This window comes from Antennarius striatus, chromosome 7 (genome assembly GCF_040054535.1).
Source record: "Antennarius striatus isolate MH-2024 chromosome 7, ASM4005453v1, whole genome shotgun sequence".
NCBI lineage: Eukaryota > Metazoa > Chordata > Actinopteri > Lophiiformes > Antennariidae > Antennarius > Antennarius striatus.
Genome location: NC_090782.1, coordinates 10,350,126 through 10,369,849, shown reverse-complemented (window position 1 = coordinate 10,369,849; position 19,724 = coordinate 10,350,126). Strand labels below are relative to the sequence as shown.

At 40.6% G+C, this 19,724-nt stretch overlaps 1 protein-coding gene across 5 annotated transcripts in view; it reads left to right on the top strand.

Annotated features, from left to right (window-relative positions):
* The window catches only part of LOC137598462 (guanine nucleotide-binding protein subunit alpha-11-like), a 30,780-nt gene that overhangs the window by 7,800 nt on the left and 3,256 nt on the right, over positions 1 to 19,724 (top strand). For 3 of the 5 annotated variants that reach the window (XM_068318629.1, XM_068318628.1, XM_068318630.1), the window contains 6 exons: positions 8,578 to 8,762; positions 9,041 to 9,195; positions 9,475 to 9,603; positions 10,134 to 10,262; positions 13,988 to 14,117; positions 18,795 to 18,948. In XM_068318629.1, coding sequence (XP_068174730.1) covers positions 8,578 to 8,762; positions 9,041 to 9,195; positions 9,475 to 9,603; positions 10,134 to 10,262; positions 13,988 to 14,117; positions 18,795 to 18,948 — 882 coding nt within the window. The remainder of the gene's footprint in view (positions 1 to 8,577; positions 8,763 to 9,040; positions 9,196 to 9,474; positions 9,604 to 10,133; positions 10,263 to 13,987; positions 14,118 to 18,794; positions 18,949 to 19,724) is intronic. The other 2 variants (XM_068318632.1, XM_068318631.1) reach the window with 2 other exon arrangements.

The window sequence follows — 19,724 nt, the reverse complement described above, 5'->3', positions numbered from 1 at the left end:
GACACTAAGGGTGCTTTCACACCTCTGTTGGGTCTCTGTGGCTTTTTTCCTTTGGTCTTGACCAAAACTATGTGTGAATCCTCCCCTGGATCAACCGGATGGACTTGGTACGACAAATTGTGGTGGTCTTTATCTGGAGGTGATTTGGTTTTTATTTAAACAGTTTGAGCTTGAACGTAGAATATGACTGAATCAATTTATTCAGACACTCAAGTGTTGCATCACAAAATCCACAATGCCAACCCGGGCAACATATTCAGTCTGTTTTAGAGGCCATGGTGCTGTGTTTACAAAGTCAAAGACCTGCACATGGAGTCCTTAACTAACGTTTTCTATTTTTTCTAGTTTTAATGACTTGCCTAATTTGAATAAGACTTGTATAAGTCTTATTTCTTCAGTCAGAATTATTCTGAAGAAATTCTCAAAACACGGCAGTCAGACTGCAACATCCCATGACACCCCTGAATTCAAAATTTTACCCTGACCTACACATTTTTGTGCCTCTGGCTTCCTGAAAATGTTGCTTTTTGTTTTGTGATTATCTCAGGTTTCAGAGATGTGTACCTATAAAGGGGTATAAAAGTGGAAATTACCTTAACCTAGTTTTTTGAGGTCGGTCTCATTTTCATCCCCCTTGCCACTTGAGTAATGTGCTTTTTCTTTCTGCAACAGTTGTGAAGATATTTGGTCGACGGATGGACAAATGCACAAACACTGACAATTATAATACATCACCGCTTCACGGGATGTAACTGGATGAAAATAATCTAGTCTACCATGTGGGTGGTGGATAGTGTTTGTATTAACCACCAAATTAATAGTCTGAATGTAGAGAATGTACAAAGCCTTCATGAAGCAGAAGAGTGCCTGTAGTTTTGTATGTTTTTATAATAATCATTATTGTAATTTGTAATTATTAGATCTTCAGTGGTTTAAAGGAACAGGAAAGTTTAAATGAACCAGGTGTATTATTTGAAGTACATAATTGAACAAGTTTTGTTGGGATTTTTTTGTGATCTATGGGGACCTTAGCCAAACAAAATATTTAAGTTACGATGTGCTCAGTCACAGCGGACGTTGTGCAATGGTAGACATCTGGGTGAATCCATATCAGTGCCATTATATAAATGTATAGCAAGCCAACATTATCACATTTATCATGAAATCATGTCTTCAGATTCGGAAGAGGAGTTCCCAAATGTTGCCCTAGTGAAATTATTTTACTTTCCACTGGTCAGTATTGATGGTGGGTCCTTGGTGGTTAAAAATCCCCAACAGGTGTTTTTGACAAATTGGTACGGCAAATTTATTCCCAATATTTCCTAATACAACAGAGCTGAGAAAGCTGGGATTTTTCTGCTTTGACCCACGACTAAATTTGTTTCCAATGTTTCACATAACTGAAGGACAATGTTCCTGGACGATTTTATTTTTGGGTCACTAGACTATCAGGATCTGCAGTCTAACACAGATGGAGTTTCCTTTCCAGTTTGCTGAAGTGAAAATAGCTTCCACTTTGATGTGCTTGGGGAACTTTTAAGGAATCAATTACTTGGAGTGCCATTCTCCTCTCATGCTTTGCATCTCCTTCACCCCCCCCCCCCGACTCTCTATTTTTTTTTTTTTGTTTCCTTTCAATGTGAATGTCGGAGTCTTGAAGTTATTACTCTTGGTGTAAACCATGGCTCAAGTATCTTGTGGATTCAAGCTGGCCAAACCTGGTGAAATAATAAATCTTTCATGGAATATGACTTGTTCTTTGTAGGTAATGTTTTGCAGAATGATTAATGCTTTAGTTAGTGCGTGATACGGGTGGAATGACATGAGTCTGTCTGGGTTAGTGGTCATGGCAGTGTGATTACTGGGCCTTTCCTCACCCTGCCACCTGTGGATTTGCTTTGTTTAAAATTTCTCTAGGTCTTTTGGTAAGCCTGAATGGGTTTCCACACCCTCTGATTAGAGGCTTTCCAACATATAAAAATTGTGAGTCATGTCAATGTTGTCTTGCATAATTATTGGATACATACTTAATATTGAGTAATTTTATTTGGTTGAATTTTACCAATCACAGAAATAAATTTAATTGATAGTAGATTTTGTCTGTGAAGGTTCTCAGTTTTCCAGTTTATGGTAGATCTGTTAAGTCAATTTGACTTGTTAGAAACAACTTAGACATTTCACCTTTCATCTTCAGTTCAAGATTTCTTACAAGTCCAGTTGACTTGATACATGGGTGCCCATTCTGGGATTAGGGATGGTTACCAAGCCTGGTTAAACCAGGCATCTGCTGACCCCAATATTGTCAGTGTTGGTCTGATATGGATTGAATGTGCCAAACTAAAAATATTGACCCTGTTAAGTCAAACTGTCTTTTGATGTTTGCAAAAGAGTCACTTATGCAGGCATTATTTTAGAATACACTGCTCAAAAAAATTAAAGGAACACTTCGAAAACACGTCAGATCTCAACGGGAGAAATTATCTTGAATATCCTTCCTGATAATGAGTAGGTGATGTTTTAGTAACAAAAGGATGCTACATTTAAAAAAAAAAAGTCTATCAAATTAAGCTACATAATTTGATAGAAAAAAGGATAACTCTGATGGAAATCAAAGTCGCCCCAAATATGAAAGTGAAAAAAATGATACAGCAGACTAGTCCATTTTGCCAAAATGTAATTGTAGCAACTCAATGATTCTCAGTAGTTGGTGTGGCGACATCGTCGGGGCTCCGAATGAGATGACTGATGGTGTCCTGGGGATCTCCTCCTAGATTAGGCCCATGGCATCACTGAGCTCCTGGACAGTCTGAGGAGCAACCTAGCGGCGCAGGATGGGCCTAAACATAATGTCCCAGATGTGTTCTATTGGGTCTAGGTCAGGTGAACTGGGGTCCAGTCTATGGTATCAATTCCTTCATCCTCCAGAGACTGCCTGCATACTCTAGCCACATGATTTCAGGCATTGTAGTGGACCAAGAGGAACCTAGGTCCCACTGCACCAGCATAGGTTCTGACAGTATGTACAAGGTGTTCATCCCAATACCTAATGGCAGTCAGGGTGCCATTATCTAACCGGTCGTGCTGAATGATGTTGCAGGCAGCAGAATGTTCTCCAAGGAATCTCCAGACCCTTTCACCTCTGTTGCTCTGTGCTCAGGTTGAACCTGCTCTCATCTTTGAAGAGCACAGGGTGCCAGTAGCATGCTTGCCAATTCTGGTGTTCTATGGTAAATGGCAATTGAGCTTTACGGTACTGGCCACTGAGCACAGGGCCTACTACAGGATGTCGGGCCCTCAGGTCACCCTCATGGAGCCTGTTTCTGATTGTTTGATGAGAAACATTCACACCAATGGCCTGCTGGAGGTCATTTTGTAGGGCTCTGGCAGTGCTCATTGTGTTCCTCCTTGCACAAAGGAGCAGATACTGATCCTGTTGAGGGTTTAAGGACCTTCTACGACCCTGCCCAGCTCTCCTGGAGTCAACTACTGTCTCCTGGAATCTCCATGCTCTTGAGACTGTGCTGGGAGACACGGCAAACCTTCTTGCAATGGCATGTATTGATGTGCCATCCTGGAGGAGTTGGGAGTACCTCTAGTGTTCAGGTACCACGCCATGCGATCAACAGAAGTTGATCCAATTCAAATGGAAAACTACAGCAGTAGAAACTTGGTCAATAAAAAATCAGCCAAAAGAGATGAGGGGAAAAAAGTATCAGTGGCCTCAACCTGGTAAACCATTCCTGTTCTGCTGGTCGTCTCATTGTTGCCCCTCTGTTTTCATTAACAACAAAGCAGCTGAAACTGATTAACAACCCCCTCTGCTACTCAAGTGACCAGATCAATATCCCAGAAGTTTGACTGATAGGTTGCTATACTGATTAAAAAGTGTTCCTTTTAAAAAATTTTTAGCAGTGTATATTAATCAGTAGTGACCATTTTGTGAATAGCCACTCTCATTAGAGCTGCAGCCCCTGAACTAAATGTTGCATAATGGCCCGAAATAAATTGGTTCTGTGAAGCATGAACTTTTTGAGGTTTCCTAACAACCTCATTAACATTGCATTCCTGACTGCTGTTAATATTTTGCTCTATGAACATAGTTGGAGCCCTTAACTCGTTACAAACCAATCACTCATCACCTCTTATATTTTGATTTGAAAGATGTGTCGGCAAGCAGGATCCTGAGGCCGTACTTGCTGACTTTTGTTTTTTAAAGGCGTGATCAACAGCATGTACAAACTTTTTCTAACCTTTCTGCCTCTGTAGTTAAAAATTCCATGCATGTTCTTTTATAACATTGAAAATGATTGGTCTGACTGCAAAAGAACCCATTGTTTTGACTGCAGAACAATAGAGGAAGACTGACAGATGTCAAAATAAACTGCTTCACCTCTGCATTTAAATAAATGATGCACTCTATAATATCCCGCAATAGATTTATAAATCAAAGCTTTACAACAGCCTTGATTACAGTAACCCTTCTTTTTCAGGGGCAGCAGTGGCTCAGTGGTAAAGCGTGAGGTAGAGTGGGTCGTCCCATGATTCAAGATCAGCAGTTCGATTCCCGCTCCTGCCCAAAAAAAATACCCGGAGGTGAGCTGACACATGCGTCTGTTCACCTCCGGAGCACTGCTGAGGCACCCTTGAGCAAGGTGCCTTCCCCTTTACAAATTGCTCATTTGAGGGACACCAAGAAGGAGCTGCCTGCCACTCTGCCTCCCTCGCATGCCCACAGGCCCCTTTGTGTGTGGTGTGTATTACAGGGGCCTGTACACAAATATGCATGCATTTGATTTGATTGACTAATAAAAACTAGAGTGTGCGTTCTTAATTTCCCTTCGGGGATTATAAGTGTATTAAATTTTCACATAGCTTGAAATAAAAGTATATCAGGTTTGCATTTAGATTTTGGCAGAATTCTAGAAATAATAGCCAAATACCTGAATGGACAACCTAGAGGTGATTGAATATGATGCTGTTTTGTGACATGTTACACTCTTGTACAGCAGGTGGTGGTATGTACCTTAGCCTGTTTGTGGTCCACTAGTAAGAGAAGCCATGTGTTCAGTTTGTAGAGGCCTAACACTCGCTTGAACATCACACATTTTTCAGATGAAAGAAAACTAGGTAGGTTTTTTTTAAAGGTAGACTGAAGCATATCTGCTATCTACCATAAGTATAAACAAATTAATGAAGTGCTTGCTGTCAATGTTTGTACACCTTCTCTAATCATGATAGATGGCAGTGAGCTCATTCCTTGGCATTCTGACAAATTGAGTTGTTTTCTTCATTCAGTTGGAGTGGCTGGTTGTTGTCCACTTCATAATCAGTATGACAGAGGAAAGAGTGGCAGTGAAGACAAGATTATTCACTTCTTTCAACTCTAAACACAAATATTGAAGTTGGAGGTTGTTTTTGCAGCACCAGAGTTCTATTTGGCAATTTTTAATTTTTAGAAAGCAAAAATAGCTGTAAGTCTTGGTTTGAAGAATTCAATTTCTTAGGTTACTGGGTTTATTTTTGGGAGAAGATAGTGGTACCTCTACTTAATGTCTCTACTTACAAAATTTTCTACTTACGAAATTTCTCAGCAGGAAAATATTGCCTCTAGTTACGAAAGAAATTTCAACTTGCATAAGTAAAAATACAGTATCGGCTGATACTCCCAGCTTCCACAGGTTCTTGACTGTAACATTCTCATAGCTGCTCTGCCACTGGCTATTACCTAGTATCTTCCTGGCACCCCATCGGCTAAGAGGGACCTCGGTGTGGTGCTAGATCAGTGTTTATGCAGGGTCCTCATCATTCGGCTCTCGACCCATGAGGTGTTCTGATAGTACAGTATATTTGCGCAAAACTAACTTTTGAGTATTCACTTTGGACCCCAAGAAAGTGACTGAGAAAAGGGGAAAAGACGAGTTTTTTTGTCTGTACCAAAAAACTGATGGTAGAAAAGCATGAAAAAGGGATGCGTTTGGTTGATCTCGCCAAAGAATATCGCCGCAATGCATCTACAATCGCCTCGTTATTAAGACAAAAGGAAATCTAAGGAGTTTAAGGCATTGGGTGGTTGGAGAAGTTCAAAAGGAGAACTGGAATTCAGTGTTCTGCATGGTGAGGCAGGAGCACATGAACCAAAGGGGCAAAAACCAATGATGGCGGTTGAAAGGTAAATGGCCATTTTTATTCTTCTTTGTTTATGTTATGCAAAACTTATTGTGTAATAATCTAATTGTAACATGATTTACATGTTTTGATGCATCCTAATGCTTTATAAAACATGTCGGAATTTTTGGGGGCTTGGAACGGATTAGGGCATTTGCATGGAAAACGCGCCTCTACTTACGAAATTTTCTACTTATACAATTTCTTCCAGAACCAATTAATTTCGTAAGTAGGGGTACCACTGTAGTCCATTTTCTCCATGGGTAGGAGAAGCTGTCTTCATCAGAGTGTAAAAATGGCAACAAGTCAATGAATTCTACATAAATTGTATTTGCATAGTCAGTGTAACCGTAACTGTGTGCTGTTTAGTTGATGTGTGTATCCTGTTTACATGGGGTATTCTAATGAATGTAAATAGAGGCCATTAAAATTTAAATTTCAAAAGCAGCATTTGCCCAAATGGAATCTTTTTTTTTTTTGTAAACATGTGCATTTGAAATTTAAATATTTTAGTTTGTTTTTGAAATATCTAATTTGAAAAGTTTAAAAATGAGAATTTGGAGAAGATGCTGCTGAAATTAAGCATGAAGCATGCATGATGAACTTGAATGTTGGAAAGGACTTTCTGGAGACATACTGAAGCCTATCAGTTGGATTTGTTTGCCATGTATTTAGTCCAGTAGAGGAGTTGCCATGGGAACTAGCATTGCCCCTCAGGAGTCGCTCCACTGAATCTACATTAGCTTGTCCACGAGAAATTCTTATGCTGGGTTTTCCAGTTCTGCAGAACAGTGAAGCTTGTTGAATTAAACTGATCATGCCTGGAAGACATGACCTGGAGTTGTGTGTTTGGAGAAAGATAAAATACGCATGAATAAACGAACACACTCGATTGAGCGACAAAGCTGATGTGACTTTTCCCTGTCCAGTCTGTTCATTTTTCTGCTTGTCTACTTTACAGATGCCTTACGTACTCGGCAACAGAGTACCACCTACCTTTTTGTTCAGCTCTTTAGTTTGAGAAAGTGAACTTTCTAGTACTGTTTGGACAATTGATATTTAAGTTTATCTGAAAGATATACTGTCTGAAGGGAACTCCAATATTGCCTTACCTGCTTTCCACACTGAGATCTTGTCCATTTAGAGAGCAGTCAGCACTTGGGATACCCCTTCACTATGCTCAAACTGTGCTTGTCAGAAACTAAGACTTGACTGCCATCATTATTGGAAGACATTTCAGCATTGCCTCAGCGACTGATTAAATAATTGAATATGCTTTGTGTTGAAGCACATCTGGTAATCCTAAGTTCTACCAGACAATGTGGTTGTAAGACATATGTCTGAGGCAGGTGTAGACGCCCTTGTCTACACCTGCCTCAGACATTGAGACACTGCTTATTGTCTAGTTCAGTAACCAGTGTCTGAAGTGGGAATATTTCATGCTTTTTAGCATTCTGACGTCAGTATAGCAAGAATGAGGAGTTTCACCATTTGTAAAAGTCGGTGCGGGGAAAAGTTGAAATTTTATCAAGTTCCAGACGATCTGTAAATCTCTGCATACAAGGAACATGGATGAAAACATTCAATGTACATGATCTTCAATCCCTCAGGCAGCACGTTTAAAAATTGGCATGAATTTTTACTTTAGTAAACGGTTCATTCTTGCCTCTACCCACGCCGCTGACTTCAATTTGCTGCAGTCACACTCACATGAGGTCCAGCTGAGAAAAGTGTTTTTGGGCTGACTAGGCCATGTTTCAACCAACAATGAATGTCATGTCCAACATCTGTGATGGTATTGGGTGCTGGACCTCAATACTTATAAAGTGTTAAAATGCAGTGTGTCCAATAGGCCTGTTCATGTGCTCTTCAATTTGCACTATAAACTGTTGCACACACAGCGCAATCGCAATGAGAAGTTTGCTCACTTAAAATTTATTAACTAATGTGGATGCAGTATAGAACAGGTAGTTTGTGTGCCTTGTCCAAGGAGTCATGACTCTTTCATAGTGTTTGAAGTGTTGAATCTCGTTGAGCTCTAATACGCTGACAGTAAATATCCCTTGTTATCCATAACCATTAACAGCTGAATATCAAGACTGGAACTGAACACGTTTTTTGTGTAAGCTGTGGACTGTCTCTTGACATTTTCTCACACTTTGGCAAATTGATTGTAGTTGTTGGCATACTGATAACATTAGCAGGCTTTTCAAGTGGCACATTACGGATTCGTCATTTATATTTAATCGCACTGGATGTTTTTGCCTCAAAGTTTCATGTATAGATCACATGATACCATATGATACACTGATTTCTTTTCTTGGCTCATGCTGAGTTGGTCTCCTTCAGTGTCAAACTGAATGTCCCTTAATGACATTTTGTCATATCTACTGTGTCTTGTCTATTCCAAAGGTACTGGAGAGAGTGGCAAGAGCACCTTCATCAAGCAGATGAGAATTATCCATGGGTCAGGCTACACCGATGAGGATAAAAAGGGCTTCACCAAACTGGTCTACCAGAACATTTTCACGTCAATGCAGTCCATGATTCGTGCAACCGAGACCCTCAATATCGCATTTAAGTTGGAACAGAACACGGTGTGTAAGGATGAAAAATTTTGATAGTGATTGGATTTAGATATCTATTTCATTTTGTTTTTTGAAATGTATGGATTAACTGCAGTTTACATTTTACATTAATCTCTGTAGCTCTTCAGTAACCATAACCTCTGATGCTTACGAATACATTTAGTCCACATTAAATCCCTTTATGGATGTAATCTACTTGTCAATACTAACGTGGAGACTTGGATGCTATTTTGAATTGTGAAAATAATTGAACATGAATTCCTCAGTTTGCTTTTCCTTCCACCCAGAATAATGCCCAGTTGGTGCGTGAGGTGGATGTGGAGAAGGTTTCAACTTTTGATCAGCCGTACATCGAAGCAATAAAGATGCTGTGGTCTGACCCTGGCATCCAGGAGGTCTATGATCGCAGGAGAGAGTACCAGCTCTCTGACTCAACAAAATAGTAAGTGTATGATCTAATAATGTAATGGGCAGACAATGTACTTGGTGAGGGAAAGACTACGCTTAAAAAAATACATTATGTTGTACGCTAAGATCAGTATTAAACAGATACTTGAATGTTTTAGATGGTTCCTACAGTTTTACATCTTTTAAAATTTATTCACCTACAGTATTTTGACGATGAGTCGTTGTATCTACTTGTGCATATCTCTTCATGGTGTCGTACTGGTGGTTTGTCTACATGTGCATCTCTTGTCATATGTTCCCTCCCCTTCCACAGTTACCTTAGTGACTTAGAACGAATAGGATCACCGGGGTACGTGCCCACCCAGCAGGATGTACTGCGGGTTCGAGTGCCCACCACCGGCATCATTGAGTATCCATTTGACCTGGAGAATATTATCTTCAGGTACTGGTGTCAAGTGCTGCAGATGATGGTTGATTAGCTGCCCGGCAGCTGATCAGCGAAATAGGAAAGCAATGCCATTCACTCCATCTACCCTGTGCTACACTGCAGGGATCAGCACTTCAACACATCCCTAATTGTACTCTCAAAGACTGGCTTCAAAATCAGACCCCAAGACTCCCTGAAAAGGCTGCATTTTGTAATCTCTCCCAGGCTGTCAACATTGGCCTCTAGAATGTTAAATCATGTTTTTTGGAGTAAAGATAAGTCTTGCTTTTCTAAAGTTTAATGTCAAGCACTCTGAAGGGGAGCAAAATATGAAACTGAGTATTCTTTGTCTTTGGGAGCTGCCATTAAGGATTAATCTAAATTTCTAAGAGTTACTGCCCTTATCACCTTGAAACTCTTGGAAATGGTTTCCTTTAGTCCAACCTGGACTGTTCCACTTGCTTTTGAAGGGGGTTTGCGGTATCCTGTTTATACTTCACTTTCTCTTTGCGCCCTGTCTTTTGCTGTCCTTCCTCTTTTTATAGCTATCTAAGTGATCTGGAGCGTATTGCTGAATCATCCTATCTACCAACCCAACAGGACGTGCTTAGGGTTCGAATCCCAACCACTGGGATCATAGAATACCCTTTCGACTTGCAAAGCATCATTTTCAGGTAGAAAAACTGCTACTATACTAACCCCATTGGTGGTCCGTTGTCATTTTGAGCTCCAAAGACCTATCTCAAGTCTGAGTCAAAATGTATGTAGATGTGTCACGACAGTTAATCTGGTACGGTTTTTATCTTGATGTCCCAATTCCATTCTGCTGTATGCAGTACCTTGCATGTCAACATTACAGGAGAGAATGTTGACATTAATTATTATATCCCACCCCCTCACACAGAGCAGTCCAAAATTGTATGATTACTTTTCTGGTACAGGGAAGGTGCAACATCATCACACCAAGTTTTTTTTGTTTTGTTATCCCAGAGACAAAACAACCACATGGAAATGGAACAAAAATAAAGGCAAAACTTCCCAGAAAAAATCATGGATGCACTAACTGTTTAGTAGTTTCTAAGATACAGTAATCCCTTACTTGTTTGCTCTAGAAGAGGAACGAGATACAATACGCGCATACCATTTATTGGCTGACAACATCTGGAAGTGTGCTACGTTTCAGGAGTCTCGGAACGCAGTACAATTCTTTGAGACAAAAGCGCTTTAAACAGTAAGAGTGAGAAAGGGTAATATGGATAAAAGGTGGTTTAATTACTACTGGGAGGCTTCATAAATGTTTAAATTATCATATCATCATATCAACGTTGCTATATCGCGGAATTTTGTTTTTCACGGGTGGTCCTGGAATGCATTAACGGAGAAAGAGGGATTATTGTATCCCTACTGACGAACCAACACGGGTGAAAACTTGGAGCAGATTTCTACCTGCATCATCTGATGTCAAGTACATTTGAGAAATGTGGGGTTTTTTTATGCCTCGTGATCTTTGTCACATCAGCCCTCTGTGGCAGTTTCAAAATGAAAGCCGCTACTTGTTTAACCAGTTAAACGCTTTTTAACCTCAAAGCGGTGGTTACATGTTTAATGTTTTACACCATTGGCAATGACTAGGTGTAGCTATGTCCTGTCAGTTGATTATGCAGGCAAGTTTTTATCCTTTGCTCATGTGTACCAAAGTTCACAAGACTACTACTACAAAAAACACTAGAATACAGATAAATTAAGTAGAGCACACAAGGAGACAAACTTTTAAAAGTACCTTATTTAAAAAAAAACACCTTGTAGTGACTGTGGTCCTACATACTTGACAGTGGAAATATATGACCCTTTTTTGACGCATGCGTAAGTGAGGACACAGGAAATATATTCTGTATTTTGGCACAAGCGCGCCATTATTTAAAGTGTAAGTGTACTCTGACTTTGACAGCAACACATTTTAAACAAGTTGGGACATGGCTGACAAAAGACGAGGAATGACTGGGTTAGAAGATCAAAAAGGTCTGTTTGGAAAATCCAAAAGGTAAATGAAGGAACTGGGAGCAGGTGGAAGTATCATTCTCCCAAAGACTCGGTTTAGAAGTGTGGATCAGGTGAGATTTACTACTATGAAAAAAAGGAATGTACATGGGAATGTATATTATCAGCTTAACTGCTGTCTGAATAAAATTGGCCAGCAAATTATTGAATTCTTTCTCATTTAAATCAATCAAATCAATATAATCATATCAGCCCCCTTTTGTGCTTGGCAAGCTAGAAATAACTCTGCTTGCATTCATGCTGTGTTGAAGAAGCACCTAAAAGTCCTGGTACTGCTGACCTGTGTTGTGATGATGAATCACTAGATGCTCTCATGACATCAGTGTAGTGTTAAAATGCTGAAAACAGTTTTCACAGGGAAGTGGAAATAATGGTGTGCAGGTTTTGCTGGAAAACAAGCGAGCACATGTGGGACCAAACGGCCTTTCGTTCTGTTTGGTGTCATAACTAGAACAAGGAACAAGGCAAATCTCTTGCTCCCCTCTATTTTAACTGGCTTTTGAAGTCGCAGAAAATGTCATTTGGCATATCTAGCATAGGAGAGCTTAACGTTGTAAGTAGGCTACTCATCCTTGCAAAGGAGGGGAAAAAAGGTCATTTGGTGTGAAATTTTTATTTAAGGCTGACTTCTCTGGGGCACATTTATTAGTGCTGCCCCTCTTTCTAGAAGACTGAGCTCACTTTTGTGATGTGATCAGTTTCCCGGTACACTATTTTAGTATTGCTTTTGAGGTAAAACTTGCAGGAATATTTTTCAGGAGTTCAGAGAATCCGTCAATTTATCATTTGGTCAAAACAAAAAATATATCCTTGACTTTCCAGTTTTCTTTTTTTTCCCCACTCACTGCTCCTGTATCTTTTACTTGTAGCATAATGTTGAGGCACATACAGATAAGTATTTGTTACATAGATGCTCTTTTGTAACCTTTTGTGTTATGGGCACACAAAATTCCTGTTTGGTGTGGTTTGCTCTATCGACCCGGTGATCCATCCTGCTGTTTCAGTTACTTTTTCCTTCGTTTATATTCTTGGTGCAAAAGGGTGTTTGGTGTGATCAACTGGACTTAAATATTGTTGCAAATTCCATTTAAATTTTGATCATTTAACTAATCTCCTGTAATTTTGAAGAATATCTTGATAATTACCAGATACACCAGTGGCTTAATCAGTTAAAATTTACTGGAAAACATGCTGCAGAAAAATGCCTTTTTGATGGCTCCGACTTGCTGAGAATTTATAGTGTAGCATAAAGGTCTGTGTGGGTATGTAACAAGGTAAACTTGTTTTGGGTCCATCTGGAGATTATTTGATCGACCAATCTGAGCTTGAACTACACCAGCGTCAAAAGTGGTGCTAATTAGATTGCAGCAGTTTCTGGTTTCATGGCTACAAGAGTATATAATTAGTCATAACATTGCCATTTGCTGATGACCAATTAAAAACAAATGTCGATGCTGCTCTGTCTCAATTGCCTGTCAGACAGCACAGTAGGCAGACTGAAATCTGTCTGATATCCATCACCCCAAAAAGACAAAATATTAATTTGGACATCACAAAAACCAATTTGTCTTTCTGAGGATGAATACTTTCCCCACATAGTTTGACTATGAGAGACCGAAATGATCAATATTGGTCAGTTCATGGTTCCATACTATAATACGATTGGAAATTTTCCTCATTCTCTGCAGTCATCTGCCTTTGTCTGTTCAACAAGCTCAAAAACATGAATCCTGCTTTAAAAGTCCCTTATTTCTCAATTGTATTTTAGCAGGATAAATCTTTACTTTTAAATTATCAAGAGACTTTGAATCATACTTGATACTTGAACTCCACAATAACGATTTGGGTTTTTGTTTCCAACAAACGTAGTTCCTTTACGCAATAACTTATTAGTAATAATGGTCCAATACCATGAGTCATACAATGTTTTTTTTTTCTTTCTGAAAATCTGCTTTAGCAACCGAAATATGTACTCATGATCAGCCCACACAGACCCTCAGACTGATTGACCACCACTGGATATACCAACCTATCGTAAATGAAAACTAGGCCATAATTTGCAATATGCACACCACTTTGCACTGACGTCTACTTGAAATTCATTCTGTCAAGAAACCCAGACTCTAGGCTGCTGGCTCCTCATCAGTAAAATCACCAAGGTTTATTCTGCCTTTTGTTTTAACTTCTTCAATTATTTGGCTTTAATGTACTCATTTTCTTGAGATTGATTACAAAGTTAAACAACTTAACAGTGATAGATTTGGAGCTAACTACTTGCTTTTATTACATCTTTTTGTCCTCTGTGCTGGCCATGTATCTCATCCCCTCATGTTCTGATCAGGATGGTGGATGTTGGGGGTCAGAGGTCAGAGAGGAGGAAGTGGATCCACTGCTTTGAGAACGTCACCTCCATCATGTTTCTGGTGGCTCTCAGCGAGTACGACCAGGTCCTTGTGGAGTCGGACAATGAGGTGAGGAAAAAATACACAAGGTGCAGACCTATCGTTTTTCCCACTATGCACTATAATATATTCATGTTTACACTGGTTCCTATTTCACTACATCACATGGTGACACCAGTGTAACACGCACATTGAATGTCCTTGTTCTGTGGTCTACTTGGTCTGTGTTATCAGGGCTCGAAATTGCGCCCATTTTGGTCGCATATGCGCCCAATTTTTATCAGTGCAACTATTAAATATATTTGGGAGCACCGGTGCGACTAGGGAAAAAAAATCTGGTGCGCCTTTTTTTGTGAGACCGTGGACCTGCCAGGAAACAATGAGAGCGCAACTGCGGCTGCTCTCCTCGGCAAGGGAGAGAGGCGCGCGAAACGGAGATGGACAGAGCAGTCTCTATCGCTCTGTCACTGCCTTGCTTTTGGGTAGGTGCTCCTAAAGTCTTTGCTGGTGCTACTAACGTCTAAATTTGGGAGCACCAGTGCTACCAAGAAAAAGAGTTAATTTCGAGCCCTGGTTATAACCCACACAATTTTCCTTTAAGGGTAAATGGGTGTGGGTTCTTAGGGGTTGATTTGAGCCTTTTTAAACAGCTGAATATTCTTTGGCGGGGGCAGGATCTAGTTGAACTCAATGTAGCAGCCAATATCACTTTTATTATAAGTTCCAATAGCTTGATAGAAAACAAGCTGGATGAAGTTGGTAATCTGTGACCAGACTGCATTTTGTAATTCACTCTGATTAGCATTCTAAATCCTGCCGCTGACATCCACAGTTCAACTTAAAAAGAGGTTATTCCTTTCACCTCTGTTTGACAGATGGGTTCACTCAGTGGTGGCACAGTATTCAAGAGTAATGGTTATCATAATGAACATTTTCAGGACGAATCGCAGGACGAATCACCATTTCCCCCTGAACGCCAGTCAAACAATAGCACGGAGGGCTCTGAGATGAGATATCAGGAAGAGGTGAGATGGATGTTACTAATCTCACTCCTCCAAAAAAGAATAATATCCAGACGTGCGGAATGACTTGATACTTGAAATACTAAATATACAAATGCCAGGTTAGTAAGAAATATGAAGTGTCAATAAAGGAGGGACTTGAAAGTTAAACTTTTTCAGTCAGTCTTCGTAAATACACCCAGTTCCAGAAAAAAGGCACAACCTGGCTGTAACTAAGCAAATGGAGAAGAGTCTTCATTAGATGTCAAACCTTTGAAATCAAATCTTAAAGTAGAACTCACAGCTATCACATCTTGAATAGTCAAATTAAGAACATTTCTACACGTGATGTGAAGAGACCTTGTGACTGAGACGAAACAGCGTTCTAGCCTTGAGAAAACCTCTTGGAAAAAAATTGGATTCTGGAGCAACGGAAAAAAGGTCATGTGGTCTGAGTTCAGAGTGATGGTGCATCAGGGTAAGCGGTGGATGAAGCGATGAACCCATTATGTATCAGCCGTAATATGATCCTGGGCTATAACGTCATGTGTCCAAATAAAAAAATGACTACTGAAAAGATCTTGGTGAAAAAGTCTTGCACTGCTGGATGGACATAAATGTGAAATTGCATTAACTCATCTAAACTAGCCATGTGGAATGTGTACCGTATACTGAAGGAAATGGATCAACCCTCGTCAGATCAAAGCATGTATCCCATAAGGAATACATGCATGATAATCTGGTCTCAGACAAATCTGTTTCTGAGCTTTCGTCTGTTCCATATATTTGAAGGCGAGTGCAATTTGGGGTGTTGAAATTTCTGAAGATCCTTGTCTGAAAGGTTGTGTGGCAATATATCTTCAGCTGAAAATGTTTTCCTCTGGCATCTTTAAGAATTATCGGTACTGTAAATATATTTAACATTCACTTTTTACTGGTGCTGGATAGAAGTCTTCTATATCTGAGGCTGTCATTGGCTTTGTCCCCTTACTCTTGTGTTCAGATAGAATTATAGCTAATAAAGCTAATGTGATTAGCCACTGCACGCCCTCTGCTCCTTTACTGACAACAAACTTTCCCTGAACTGATCATATGACAAATTGCTTTCATAAACCAGACCCTGCTGCCAGCTTTACTCATTTATCTGCCATATATCCCTTCAGCCGGGGTCGTTTGTACTTTCAAGCAACATTCTTAACTGCCCCCTCTGTTGTTTGGTCACTGGGTTGATTCTGTGCAGAATCTTCTTTAAAGTATCATACAAGCTGTATGCATTACCCACTCACCAAACATCTTCCACATGTATTAACCATAAGTAGTGCCTTTGGATATTTTTAATCTATATATTGTTTCCATAGAAACTTGGAGTTAAATTAGGACATGTCTAGAAAACTATCCACCACACAGCTCCCTTATTACATATGCCTTTTTACGCCAGTAATTTTTTTATGCTTTGTTTTAGAAACTTGTTTCAGGTGACTTTGAAAGGTATATCTTTAAATTTTACAAAAATTCTTTACATAATCCAAATTAGTATTTGCATTTTTTAATCTCAAACTCTCATGTCTGTGGAAAGTAAGGTGACTGAAGGTTGCTGTGATCACTTTGTAAGCACAGGGTTTTAATTAATGTAGTTTCATCTAGGTGCACTCATTGTAATTTATGAAATATCTCAGAGCAAGCAGCTGCTATTCCCAAATGTTGGTCTTCAAGGGTTCTTCTCTGGAGGGTGGATTGTTTTGAGTATTTCATCGTTGAATAACTGGATAGAGGTTGGTTAGTGAATGACTGTGAAGTGCGGTGCTGTGCAAGTATGACCTTGGCGTTGGTACATTATTGTTTTTTTTTCCCAGGTTGGCAGGTCTTAGTGGTTGAGCTAGATGGTGAATAAAGAGTAGTGTTGGAGACAGTAAGTCAGTAAATCAGACACAAATATTGACCGTTTCAAGGTGGTTTGACTCTTTAAGGACGATCATGCCTGCGTCTCCACACAGCCCTACAAGAACATGACAAGTTGTTGGATAATACATGGCAAACGCATGTTTTATAGACTGTTGGCATTAGGCTAAATCCTCTTGCTATCTTGTCGTGATCGGCCCTTATCCATGTTCCTGAAATCTAATCTTCCGCATCGTGACCAGCACAGAAAACTCAATTTTTCATGTTTGTTTAAATTTAGTTTTGTGTTGAAATTAAATGTTCAACTGTATGGAAGTTAGACCATAGAGACTCTGCAGGGACCTGGCCTCAGCCTGCAGGGACCCAGGCTGGGCAGCCAGGGACTTGGCCTCAGCCTGCAGGGACCCAGGCTGGGCAGCCAGGGACTTGGCCTCAGCCTGCAGGGACCCAGGCTGGGCAGCCAGGGACTTGGCCTCAGCCTGCAGGGACCCAGGCTGGGCAGGCAGGGACTTGGCCTCAGCCTGCAGGGACCCAGGCTGGGCAGCCAGGGACTTGGCCTCAGCCTGCAGGGACCCAGGCTGGGCAGCCAGGGACTTGGCCTCAGCCTGCAGGGACCCAGGCTGGGCAGCCAGGGACTTGGCCTCAGCCTGCAGGGACCCAGGCTGGGCAGCCAGGGACTTGGCCTCAGCCTGCAGGGACCCAGGCTGGGCAGCCAGGGACTTGGCCTCAGCCTGCAGGGACCCAGGCTGGGCAGCCAGGGACTTGGCCTCAGCCTGCAGGGACCCAGGCTGGGCAGGCAGGGACTTGGCCTCAGCCTGCAGGGACCCGGGCTTAGCCTCCAGGCACCCAGCCTCAGCCTGCAGGGACCCGGGCTTAGCCTCCAGGCACCCGGCCTCAGCCTGCAGGGACCCGGGCTTAGCCTCCAGGCACCCGGCCTCAGCCTGCAGGGACCCAGGCTTAGCCTCCAGGCACTCTGCCTCAGCCTGTAGGGACCCAGGCTAAGCAGCCAGGGACTTGGCGTCAGCCTGCAGACACCCAGACTTGGCCTCCAGGCACCCAGGGTTAATCATTAACCTAAAAGAATTAGGCCTGTTGCTGATTTTTTCACAATATAAATTTTTTTTTCATCACTTCTGTTTTTTTGACAAATCACACCCTAGATCCACGATTGAGCAAAGCGGAAAGATGGAAATGATGCTGCAATTTTATGCCTTGCAGTTATTCCCTTTGGGATGACAAGCCTACTAACCATTCAACTTGATGGGCTGAAATGTGTCCTACACAGAAAATGAACAATGCTAAAACTAAAATGGATGCATGGCCGATACAGATGAGGCATGATGTTTCTACTTTGCATTTACAGCATTTTGACATAACAGTTAAACGTCTAGAGGTAAAGGTATTTGCTTTTGAGTTGCTCACTTTGAAATGTCAGATTTGATACTGAAAGATACAGCTTCATTTTATAAATTTTTTCTTTATATGGAATGTGTTTAACTTTCAGTTACTTTTTATAGTTCCTGTCCAGAGACCTCTTGGTTTTTTTGCCCAAAAAGACAATATAGTCCATGGTCAACGGCCATGGAAATCACTGTTGTGATAGTCTTGCCAATAAATAATCGAAAGTTTTTTTTTCTATGTAGATGTGTTTTAAAAAATGTACTCTTCAAAGCTAAATGGATAAAATGAGTATAGTTCACATATGAAGACTCACCAAAAATACAAGTGGCAGTCATCGAGTAGCACTACAGTATTCAGGCACAGAAAAGAGTGAAGAGTGAATCATTTGAGATGTTCAGTAGGTCTTGTTTGTTCTTTTCTCATGCTTGCCTACCTTTCTGTTCAGAATCGTATGGAGGAGAGTAAAGCTCTTTTCAGGACCATCATCACATATCCCTGGTTCCAGAACTCCTCAGTCATTCTTTTCCTCAACAAGAAGGATCTGCTGGAGGAGAAGATCATGTATTCTCACCTGGTGGATTACTTCCCAGAGTTTGACGGTGATTTTTTTTTTTTCCTTTCAAATTCTTTAGACGGCATAACCAGAAAATGGATTTGATGTCTGCCTGTCTTGTGTAGCATTGGCCTATACTGCCAGTAGAGCCCTTTGCACTTTGTTCAAAGATTTATATACCTTTTTAATCATGAGTTGTAAACTAAGTGTTTAGAGATCCTCCACAAAGTGTTGAAACTATTCCTGTCAGCCTTTTGAGGATGCCCATTTTATTGAATCATGATACGATCAGCTGTAACCAGTTACATCAGTTAAGTATGGAATGGTTCAGATTTTTTGTTTTCCTCAAATTTCCCAGATGTTGGCAACCCATCCCTCAAGTTACAGAAAACGTTAGAATTTACAGAAATTAGGTTGAGGGTAAGGATAGAATATTGTTTTCATTTGAGTTGATTGTACAGTATGTAAAATTACAAATCATCCCATTGTGGTTCAAAAAATGTTAAGTTACTTAGTGACTGTATGGGGACACCCTGTGGTATGTTGCTGTACTACAATACAAACAGGTACTCTACCGATCAGGGCTTTGGCAGGGGTTTTATGCATGCATGTCAATGTAAATGATCTGCAACAATTATTGTAATAAGTCTGTCTAACATGTCTTTCAAAGCTGAATTAAGAGCAGGAACTTGAAGGGGCTTCTGGTTCTGTGGCTCTTAAATGTGAACCATGGTAGTTTGTCTGCATAGACAGAACTGCAGTCAGCGTTGTAGTTGTGAAGTAGTGGCAATTCCCTTGTGCATACACTGTATACCTCTCACT